Source organism: Puma concolor, chromosome B3, assembly GCF_028749965.1.
Source record: "Puma concolor isolate L17-30 chromosome B3, mPumCon1.1.hap2, whole genome shotgun sequence".
NCBI lineage: Eukaryota > Metazoa > Chordata > Mammalia > Carnivora > Felidae > Puma > Puma concolor.
The window spans coordinates 111,118,378-111,130,580 of NC_141672.1; the positions used below are offsets into that span (position 1 = coordinate 111,118,378).

Here is a 12,203-nt window from a genome sequence, read left to right on the forward strand (position 1 = left end):
TATGCTGACCAATTTAACAAAGTGGAATCTACTTTCAAATGAAAAGTTTTAGTTTGTTATAGAGCGTGTGCTCATGAGAGGGGGGTGCGGGGGAGAGAGAGTGCATGACAGAGCAAGAGAGGGAGAATGTTAAGCAGGCTCCATGCCCAGCAGAGTTCAAACTCATGAAATGTGACATCATCATGAGCCGAAATCAAGGGTCTGGCACTCAGCCAAGTGAATAACCCAGGTGCCCCTCAAATGAAAAGTTTTAAGACATACATTACACACACAGTCATTCTTATAACTTTGTTTTTACATTGCCCACCCCTCCCACCCCCCGCCATGGAACTGCCCACTGCTTAATAAGAAAGACCTTCAACCACCTTTGATCCTTAAGTCTTTACAGTTATATAAAATAGCAGACATTTAAAGAATGTAAGTGCCAACTGCTTAGGGACAAGCATTTTGAATGTATTTAACATTGGCTATTCTGTGATTTGGTTTTACAAAACAATATAACATGCTATATTTTCTCTACCAAGAAATATTTTATAGTATAGTAATTCTGTCCGTTGTGGGTCATATAAACTCAACCAGAAATAGAGCTTTTTATTCATGCTATAGTGGTCATTATCAGACTCAGAAGTTCATATGCTTAAAAAACAAGTACAGTTTCATAGTAGTAAAAATGCTAAAGTTGGTCTAGTTTATTTTAATTACCAATAGAATATTTCCTATAAAATCTAATTGAACTAGGAAGCATTGTTTCAAAATTACAATTTGTGAAGCTGTTGAGATTTGATTTAAAATTTTCTTTTTCTTTTTTAAACTTAGGTTGCTTCCAGCTGTAATTGATCAGAAATCATTTATTTTCCCTCTAGAATCTGAGGGTAAACTTTGGCAACCCCAAAGACAGCACAGTACATTTCCACAAGCCTTTCCAAGAAAAAAGGTAGGCATAGAGATACCCATAAAGACAAAAAGGGGATTAGTGGTTGTGGAAGCTAGGGGGAGGGAAGAATGGGGAGGGACATCTAATGGATATCAAGTATCTTTTGGGGATGATGAAAATGTTCTGGAATTCAATAGTGGAGATGGTTGCACAACACTGTGAATCTACTGAACACCGCTGAATTTTACACTTTTTTTTAGCATTTTAGTTTTTAATTTGTTTAATGTTTTATTATTTATTTTTGAGAGAGAGAGAGTGCAGAGGGGAAGAGGGGCAGGGAGAGAGGGAGACACAGAATCTGAAGCAGGCTCCAGGCTCTGAGTGATCAGCATAGAGCCCGACACGGGGCTTGAACTCACAAACCGTGAGATCATGACCTGAGCAAAAGTTGGACGCTTAACCAACTGAACCACCGAGGTGCCTTGAATTGTACACTTTAAAGGGATAAATTGAAGGTATATGAATTATAGCTCAATAAAGTTGTTAGAAAAAAAAACTTTTTAAGAGCAAAGGTAGGAAATTTGCTTTGCGTTCTAAATGAGAAAACATGCCTATTGTTTCAATTATGTTCGTGGTAGGGTCAGTTCCTACCACAAGACAGCTTTCTTCAGAAAGCAAATATATCACAACAGAATGCCTTCCAATGCCTTCCAAAAAATGCCTGCCAATTTTTTAATTGGCAATAATCACACCTCAGATAAGCCAATGGCTACAATACTGCCACTGTGCAAAGCCAGAATTTTGGAACAGGGCCCTAGAAGGAAAGTTTCCAAGTGGCAAGGAATTGAGTTCAAGAGGTTACTGATTTTGCCTGTTGAGTGTTCTTGCTCTTTAATTCCTGTTCCCTCCCCAACCCCCCACAAGTGATAATAGCTCACCTCCTGTCAGTGCTTTTGGAACACTAACTTGTTTAAGCTTCAGAATGATTCTAGAAAGACATGTTATTATGGTCTTCATTTTATTGATGAAAAAACCAAGATTCAGAAATGTTAAAGAAATTGCCCAAGAGAACACAGCTAGTAAGTGTCAGGGCCAGGATGATGAACCCAGAAATGTAGGCATAACCACTGTGGTACCCCTTTGTAGGCAATAACTTTGTTGAGGTATAATTAATATACCATAAAATTCACCCTTTTTAAGTGTTCAGTCAGTGGTTTTTAGTATCTTCCCCAAGCTGTGAAGCCATCATGCAGTACCCTTTTTATAATGGCATTATCCGTATTTTTCCTTTACCACACTTGGCAAAATTTCTAACTAGATTTTTTTTTTTTAAGTGTCAGCTTCTCTCACTAGAATGGAAGTTTAATGAGGGCAGAAGCCATGTCAGTTTGTTCATTGCTGCATATTGCCAGGGGATCCTCCATAAATGCTTGTGGAATGAAGAAAGGACATCATAGGGACCCCTAAGGGGGTGCCCACCCCCATGTAAAACCAGTCCAGGCTCCACTACACTCGCAAAACAGCCAACTCTGACCACGGTCGTGGCACTTCTTACACGGAGTTCATTTGGCCACTATCTGTGTGCCAAGAATTGGCAGAGGCACACTATGATCAATGATGCCAGGTCCCTGCTCTCAGAGCTTACATTCTAGTCAGGGGAGACAGACCATCGATAAGAAAATAGCACATCATAATAAAGGCTATTCTGAAAAGAAAACAGAGTGCTATGATAAAGGGAGCTTAAACTTCTCACCTCCCTTACTAGTAAGTCTCTGCTTCAGCTCAATTTTCCCCCTCTCCCCCAAGAATCTCAAGAGGGTCACTGGTGGCCCACATGTAGAAGATTGGGGCTCTTTGGAAACAAAATATCTGAAACTAGGACTCTCTCGAATGTATAGCTGCTATTATGATTCCGGAAAAAAATAAAACCACAGCCAGAACGTATTTTCCCAGAAGAGTTTTGAATCCTGGAGAATGATCATAAATATAGGGAATCTTATGTGCAGTGTGTAAGCCCAGAGTTCTTTTAAAGACTGTGAGCATGGGTGAGCTTCATTTACAAGGGGCATGGACGGTTTCCTACCCTGACTTTACCTCCAGGGCCTAGATCCCTATTGTTGTTTTATTTCTAATATCAGTGACATCTGCTTAAAAATGCATAACCGCTGACATACAAGATAGCCCTAATTTTGCATTGTAAACTCAATGACAAACAGTGCTGTTTTGCCAGCTGTTCCCGCAAGCCTGCTACACCAACTTAAAAGCTTATATTATTAAGTAGCAGGGAAATCCAACTGGGATATTACCACCTTTAATTGCCCACTGCCAACCTGTTCGACTAGGTAAACCCCGGTTGCTTCTTTAAGCTTCCTTTCTCCAAAGTAGATAACGATCTTTGGAGTTCCATTTAGCACCAAAAACTTGCATGACAAACAATTAGGAGTTGCTCAATTATAATTACACTCATAATTAAGAATTGTTTACGAGGACAGCTACATGCCAAAGAATGAAACTGGACCATTTTCTCACACCATATGTGAAAATAAACTCAAAATGAATTAATGACCTAATGCGAGACCTGAAACCATGAAATTCCTAAAAGAAAACAGACAGTAATCTCTTATACATCAGACTTAGCAACATTTTTCTAGAAGGTCTCCTCAGGCAAGGGAAACAAAAGCAAAGATAAGCTATGTGGACTACACCAAAATGAAAAGCTTTTACACAGCAAAGGAAACCATCAGCAAAAAAGAAAAACAAAAAACAAAAAAAAACCCAAACACAAAAGAAACAAGGCAACTTACTGAATGGGAGCAGATGTTCTCAAATGATATTTTCAACAAGAGGTTATACAACTAATAAATATATAAAGAACTATAAATATAAACACTAAAAAAACCCCAATCTGATTAAAAAATGGGCAGGGCATCCGGAATAGACATTTTTGCAGAGAAGGCATAGAGATGACCAATAAACACATGAAAAAATGATCAACATCACTGATCACCAGGGAAATGCAAATCAAAACCGCAATGAGCTATCACTTTCCACCTGTCAAAATGGCTAGACCCGAAAAGGTAAGAAACAGCACGGGTTGGAGAGCATGTGGAGAAAAGGGAACCCACGTGCACGGTCGGTAGGAATGTAAACTGGTGCAACCACTGTGAAAAGCAGTACGGAGCTTCCTCAAAAAATTAAAAAATGGAACTACCACATGATCCAGCAACTCCACTATTGGATATTTACCTAAGAAAATGAAAACATTCATTCAAAAAGATGCAGACACCCCTATGTTTATTGCAGCATTATGTACAATAGCCAGGATATGGAAGCAACACAAGTGTCCATCGATAGATGGATGAATAAAGAAGATGTGGTACATATACACAATGGAATATTACTCAGCCATAAAAACGAACGAGATCTTGCCATTTGTGACAACATGGATGGACCTCGAGGGTATCATGCTAAGTGAAATAAGTCAGACACAGAAAGGCAGATACTACAGGATTTCACTTACATATGGAATCTTAAAAAAACAAAACCAAACAAACAAAAAAAAACAAATGAAGCAACAAATACCAGACTCTTAAATACAGGGAACAAACTGGTGGTTACCAGAGGAGAGGTGGATGGGGGATGGGCAAAATGGATAAAGGGGATTAAGAGGTACAAACTTGCAGTTATAAAGTAAATAAGTCACAGAGATGAAAAGCAGAGGGAATATGGTCAGTAATATTGTGAGGGGAAAAAAACAATTGGTTATTGATCTTTTACTTTCAAAAAAGCCGTATTGTGATGACTTTTCTTCACAATGTATCTTTGCTCCTCATCAACACCAGCTCAGCCCCTCTTTGGGGCACCTCAGGCTACAGGGTTTGAAATAAAAACAACAAAGGAGAAGATGGAGGGAAGAAGAGAAGGAGAAAAAGTTTAGGGGCCAAGAGAGCATTTGATTTTCTTGTAGTATCTGGTGAGCAAACTCCTACACTGTTCAGATCAAAGGACCTCCTTACAAGCACGATACAGGCTGTGGAGCAGGGAAAATAAACGCATCCCATTGCTTGAAAATGATTCCCTCTCTTAATTCCATACAATGGATGCTTTATCAGTCGAACAAACATAAAAAATACACTGTGATCCACTATGATGCAGCAATGTGCAGGATCAGGGTCTAAGATGGGAAGGATCCAACTTTGTGGATGTGGATCGAATTGAGAAAGCGACTTTCAGGGGCGCCTGGGTGGCGCAGTCGGTTAAGCGTCCGACTTCAGCCAGGTCATGATCTCGCGGTCCGGGAGTTCGAGCCCCGCATCAGGCTCTGGGCTGATGGCTCAGAGCCTGGAGCCTGTTTCCGATTCTGTGTCTCCCTCTCTCTCTGCCCCTCGCCCGTTCATGCTCTGTCTCTCTCTGTCCCAAAAATAAATAAATGTTGAGAAAGCGACTTTCAAACTTTGCTCTGAAACTGAAGTTTTGAAGATTTTGGACATCATGAAGAATAATATGGTGAGAGATGAAAGAAGGAAAAAGAGCAAGTAAGCATGGCTTCCCAGACTGTCGCTGAGAGTTCTGCCTCACTTGGCGTTGGGCGGAAAGTTTTGCAGATGAGATGGTAATTGCATTTCACAGACCAGAGCGCACAGAAGACAAGGCCCCCAATGAGCCAACCACTGTGACCTCCATCTTACAAGAAGCTAGACTCCCTGAAAGCAATGGCTTTTTAAAAATGTCTGCTCCTTTTGCCTGGGTTTTTAAAAACCCTTTTATTATGGAAATACCCAAAGAGAAAACAGTCCAGGAATGACCATTTCTCCTTCGCCTAGATTTAATAACCATTAAACTTTGCCATTTTTGTGTCATCACTTTTTATTGAAGTGTTTTAAAATACAGACCTAAGGACATTTCATCCCTCAATGCTTTAACATGCATCTTTAAAAATGAGCATATTCCTATGGCTGAGTCAGTTAAGCGTCCAACTCCCGCTCAGGTCATGATCTCACAGCTCATGGGTTTGAGCCCCATATCGGGCTCTGTGCCAACAGCTCAGAGCCTAGAGCCTACTTTAGATTCTTTGTCTCCCTCTCCCTCTGTCCCTCCCCTGCTCACACTCTGTCTCTGTCTCTCAAAAATAAATAAAAAATGTTAAAAATTTTTTTTAAAAATGAGCATATTCCTACATACCCACAGCACCATTACCACACCCAAAAAATGAACAATAATTCGTGAATACAATAAATACTCAGGTCATACTCAGATTTCCCCAATTAATCCTCAGATGGCTTTTACCAATCCTCTGTCCAAACCTGGATCTGCCAAGATACATCCTTTGCATTTGATCATTTCTCAAAGCTCTATTAATCCAAAGCAGAGAGACTCTGTTTCATTCATCGCTGTAATCTGTGCCCAGACAGTGCCAAGCCCGGAGTAGGCTCTCACTAGATGACAACAACACCGTGGTTAGAAGTATGGGTTCACATCCTGGGTCCACCACTTCCTACCTGTTCCTTGGCAAGTCACTTAACCTCTCTGTGCCTCACTTCCTCATCTGCAAAATGGACGTAAGAATAGCCCCTACCTCATAGAGCTGCTGTAAGGATAAAGGAGCTAATATTTGTAAATGTTTATAACAGCACACCATACATGGGTGACTGTTATACAAGTGTTAATTCTTATTATTTGCTGATGAATACTGGCCAATCTCAATTATGTGCCTAATATGTGCCAGATACTATTTAGGCATCGGCCAAACATCTCTGCTCTCATGGAGCTTACATTCTAGTTGGGGTGGGGCAGTCATTAGGAAAACAAAAAATGATGCACAAAGTAATTAAATAGTATGTTAGTTGGTGAGAGAAAAGCTGGGGAAGGAGCCTAGGGGTGTTGGATGGTCTCACTTGAGCAGGAATCTGATGGATGAGAGGGAATGAGTCTTTGGCTATTTGGAGGCAGAGCATTCCAGGCAAAGGAATTGGAGCAGGCAAAGACCCTGAATTAGGAGTGTGAACAGCAAGGAAGCTGCAGGGGAATGTGCAGGGGGAGAGGAGTAGAAAAGTGGTAGGGGGCCGGATCTCAAGGACCGTGGTGAGGACTTTGGATATCACTGTGATGGGAAGCCACTGGGGTCTTGTCCTTCAAGGATGTAAAAGAACAAGGGCAGAAGCAGGCGGACCACTTAGGAGCCGGTGTGGGCCATGATGATGAACTTGTAGCTCATCCTCACAACATTCTGAGAGAAGGAATTATTATTATGCCCATTTTGCAGATATGGGACTGGAAGATGGGAGATGATTCTAATCTAAACCCAAGCAACAGCAGAACTGGGATTCAAATGCAGGTCTGTTTGACCTCAAAGTTCTGGCCATTTCTCACCATTGTGAGAAAATACAAAAACTTGGGCTACCTGGGTGGCTCAGTCGGTTGAGCATTCAACTTTGGCTCAGGGATAGCTCACGGTTTGTGAGTTCGAGCCCCACATCAGGTTTGCTGCTGTCAGCGCAGAGCCTGCTTTGGATTCTCTGTCCCCCTCTCTCTGCGCCCCCCCCCCCCCCGCTTGCACTCTCTCAAAAATAAACAAACATTAAAAAAAAAATACAAAAACTTGAGCTCCCTTCCTGTGTTTGCCACAGGGAAATTTACAACAGAAAAACAAACAAACAAACAAACAAAAAAACCCACAGCAACATAAAGCCCTGATTCGGTTCACAAATGGCCTTAACGATAGCCAGAATTATCCTCAGGTATGTCCCTGCAAACTTTCCCAGAGAAACTTCTCAATCAACACACCTGCTCAAGGTGAACTTTTTTACTTTCCGATTTGTTGCAGTACAACTAATGTAGCAATTATGAAGCCGTGCTAGAATTATTCATAATACATTATGATACTCTATCATGTGTGATACCGTTTGGCTATAACTGGTTACTATTCACTTGGCTTACCTATACACTTTCAAGAGGTTCACAAGCTATAGCTTATGGAACAGATGACTAAGTGTGAGCTTTGGGGCTATTTCTATAAAAACTAGGCATCAAAAATAGGCCATTAGGACTATACCTCCTAATAATATTGTTTCTATAGAAGATTCACTTAGCTACATATTTAGGACTCATGACACCTTTCCCAGAAACAGAGGTAACTTACTACCTACAAGTGCAAGGACTACCCGAATTTCATTAGATGGTATTCGACGGTTCAGTAACATTTTGAAGGTGGCATCCCAAATTTCTCATGCCTTGCTCTGTACCTTCCCAGGAAATACTAACTTCTGGACACGCAGGAGAGCCGTGTTCTCTGGCTTCCCTACTCAGGAGGGTAGTTAGTAGCAGAGGGAGGTCGGTCATAGAATTAGTGATTGGCCCACGTGCCATAAAAATTGGACAGAATGTCACCTTTGGCCCACACCACGGCCGTCCACTGATGATTGTGGCATGGTGGCACATTGTAATGATAGCATAAACATAGTGAAACTAAAAAAAAAAAAAAAAAAAAAAATGTCTTTCATCCCCGGTGTGCTATTTCCTCAACTACTTTACTTTTAATGGTACTATGTGTGAGGTAGAAGATCTGTGTGTGTCTGTGCCGTAAGGGGTTCAAAGTTTGTAGACGGGCATCCTACGGTGTTGGCAATGCCATAACACAGGTTTAGGAAAAATGCTCCTGTAGGGCTAGCGGGGTATGCCAATTCCCTGGGCTTTGTTATGACCAGTAAGTACATCAGCTCTAAAATCTGTTTCAAGCACAACAGCTTCTGACCACCATGTCCTTGTCTGCCAGCTCCCGTAGTATGTTCTCCCGACAATTCTTCAACACTCTAAGAACCTTTACCGACCTCTCAGTAGTTCACTCTTTATCACTTTTGCCTTATGGTCCTTTTCCTCCTTAGCTAAGTTAGGTTGCATGCTTGTGGCAGAAACTGTTGCTTCCCTAGCCGATACCCAACCCCCTTTCTGCATTACAGACAGCCGTGATTTGGTTCAGGACGACATCACGCGCGAGGATGATCCCTCATTTCTGAGGCCTCCTTGCCGTTAAGCACGACCATGTGTCGCAGTTCTGTCCAGTGAGTACTGAGTGGCTGATTTTTAGCTAGAGATATGGCTGCTCAATAAAGACTATATTTCCCAGCCTCCCTTGCAGCCGGACACAGGACCAAGTACTGGCCAATGAAGTGTAAGGGGAGGTATCGTGGGCGGTTGTCTGGAAACTTCCTTAAAAGATGGCTGGCTTGCATCCTTTGACCCTTTTCCTGCCTTCTTTTATCTTGCTGCCTGGAAGGAAGCTATGATGGCTAGGACTCCAGTAGCAAACGTAGACCCACAGGAGGAAGCCTATACACTAGGGATGGCAGGGAGCAACTTCATGAACTTCCAAACCAAGCCTGAAAAGCCCAGCCCCGGACTTCGTATACACGAGAGGAATCCATTCTGTCTTATTTAAGCAATACTCTTCCAGTTTTCAGTCAGAGACAAATGTAGTCCTGGCCTTCCCATTACCAAATTAATTAATTTTTCTATGTGTGGATTTATATTTTATGTCTTCTCCTTTGTCATCATGGAAGTGTCTCTCTTATTAAGGCCTTCGATTTTGCATTTATCCCTTCTCATTAGCCATCAATTTCTCACTCCTCAACCACCCCCAGATCTTTGTATGACTAGCTCAGTTTTTTCATTCAGGTCTCAATACAACTGTCATCTCATCAGAGAGGCTGTCCTTGACCACCATATCTAAGGGATTATTCTCCCTTAGATTCTCTATCCCATTATTCTCCCATTATTCTCTATCCCACTTATGGCCATCTGAAATTAATTATACATCTGTTTACATGGTTATTATAATTCCTTACATCCCTTCAAGAATATCAGATCATGTGGGCAGGGACTTTTTCTTATTCACCCACACCTAGCAGGCTTTTTTTTTTTTTTTTTTTTTTTTACCTTTTATCTATTTTAAATGTTTATTTATTTTGAGGCAGGGGGAGGGACAGAGACAGAGGGAAAGAGAGAATCCCAAGCAGGCTCCACACTGTCAGCGCAGAGCCTAATGTGGGGCTCAGTCTCATGAGCCGTGAGATCATGACCTGAGCTGAAACCAAGAGGCAGATGCGTAACCGACTGAGCCACCCAGGCACCCCCACCTAGCAGGCTCTTAATAAATGCTGGAATGAATGAATGAATACATTTTGTTGTGAGTAGAGAAAGAGAGATAGAGGTTAGGGGAGGTCTCCCAGAGGACATTGTGCCTGATCTGAGCTCAAGTTTGGAAGTAAGAGTATGTCCAGAAGACACCAGAGAGAGAAGAGGACATTTGCCGAAGAGGGAACAGCATGCTCACTCACAGAGATGGAGAGGACATGTTGTATGTGGCCACAGGCTGGCTGCTCTATGAGCAGTCATGATGGAATGTAGCAGAGAGGGCTGGACGTAGGAAGGGGCCCGATTATGCCACCCTAAGGGAAACTTTTGGGGGATGTTAAAGAGGTAAGAGACGTATTTTAATTAGTGATCAGAGACTCCGTCCTTCCAGAGTTTATGCAGAGGATGGACTGGCAGTAAGGAGACCACCACACTGGCCATTGCAGAGGTATATTTAACAATCAAGGAGGGCCCGGACCAAAGCAAGGCCCATGAGGATTAGAGTGAGAGTAAAGGATTTGGTAGATAGGAAGTTGCATCAGGAGTGTATCAACTAACATTTCTTCACGATGTGGCATCATGTCACGATGGAAAGAGGTGTTAAAGTCAGAGACGTAAATCAAATCCTACCTCCTCACTAGTGGGCCCTTGAGAAGTCACTTAACCAATTACTGTCATTGGTAAAGGAGTGATAATATCACATACTCCCTCTTGTCCTTTTTTAAAATAATTTAAGGCTTATTTATTTTTGAGAGAAAGAGAGACAGAGTGTGAGAGGCAGAGGGACAGAGAGAGAGGGAGACACAGAATTCAAAGCAGGCTCCAGGCTCTGAGCTGTCAGCACAGGGCCGGACACGGAACTCAAACTCACAAACCGTGAAATCATGACTCGCGCTGAAGTCGGACGCTTAACCGACTGAGCCACCCGGCCATCCATCTCTTGTCCTTTTAAAGGCTAAAGTGAGTCAGTTGGATTAGGACAATACCCACCTGTTATGGTGCCCGGCACAAAATGGGAGCTGAGTAAATGCTTGCTCTCTCCCCCAACCTTTCTCATCGTCTACAACTCAACTCCTACAGGAATCAGAAAACAGGAGGGGCCCATCTGACTAGGAGTAGTTAAGTCTTAAGGTTTTGTGAACCTGAGGCAGTTAGGCAGCAGCTGGGTAATTTAGAAGCAGCTTGGAGTTAAGTGATGCTGTGATTGTTGGTCCCTCCAGCCCCGGCAGAGAGGTAGAGGGGCTGTCGTACATCAGAGAGTGATAGAGTTGAAACAATAGTAAATTCGTGAATAGTTTGATTTTAATTACCCTTTAATTTTAAATAGGCCTTTTTACTAAGGAAATTATTTTTTGAATAGACACAAAAATACAGAATGAAATCCATGTAACCCACAAGCAGCTTTAACATTTGCCATAACGTTACCATTCTTATTTCATCTGTTCCCTCCACATTTTTTGAAGTCTTATAATATATTGTTTATTGAGAGAGATGGGGGAGGGGGGAGAGAGAGAGAGAGCACACGCAAGAGCTGGGGAGCAGCAGAGAAAGAGGGAGACAGAGAATCCCAAGCAGGCTCCACATTGTCTGCACAGAACCCGACGTGGGGCTTGAACCCACAAACTGTGAGATCATGACCTGAGCCGAGATCTAGAGTCGGACACTTAACTGACTGAGCCACCCATGGCCCCCGGTGAAGTCTTTTAAAGCAAATCCCAGCCATCATATTATCTTACCCTTAAGCACGTCAGATAAGGACTTAAAAAAAAAAACAAACTGGGGCACCTGGGTGGCTCAGTTAAGCATCTGACTTCGGCTCAGGTCATGATCTTACAGCTCATGAGTTCCAGCCCCGTGTCGGGCTCTGTGCTGACAGCTCAGAGCCTGGAGCCTGCTTCAGATTCTGTGTCTCCCTCTCTTCTGCCCCTTCCCCTCTCACACTCTGTCTCTCTTTCTCCTTTAAAAATAAGTAACATTAAAAAATTTTAAAAAACCCAGAAAAACCACAACTATTATCACATCTAACAAATTTAACAATGCGTTAATACCATATAATTTCCAGTCATTGTTCCGTTTTCCCCAATTATCTTGAAATTTTTTAAAATTGTTTTAATGTTTATTTTTGATAGAGACACAATACAACGAGACAGAGCATGAGCGGGGGAGGGGCAGAGATACAGACTCTGAAGCAGGCTCCAGG

At 42.2% G+C, this 12,203-nt stretch overlaps 2 protein-coding genes across 6 annotated transcripts in view; one reads left to right on the top strand and one right to left on the bottom strand.

Annotated features, from left to right (window-relative positions):
* The window catches only part of AAGAB (alpha and gamma adaptin binding protein), a 152,351-nt gene that overhangs the window by 77,743 nt on the left and 62,405 nt on the right, over nucleotides 1–12,203 (bottom strand). The window lies entirely within an intron of this gene.
* IQCH (IQ motif containing H) overlaps nucleotides 1–12,203 on the top strand; it is a 218,586-nt gene that overhangs the window by 21,378 nt on the left and 185,005 nt on the right. For all 4 annotated transcript variants that reach the window (XM_025918866.2, XM_086711018.1, XM_025918865.2 and 1 more), the window contains exon 4: nucleotides 817–934. In XM_025918866.2, coding sequence (XP_025774651.2) covers nucleotides 817–934 — 118 coding nt within the window. The remainder of the gene's footprint in view (nucleotides 1–816; nucleotides 935–12,203) is intronic.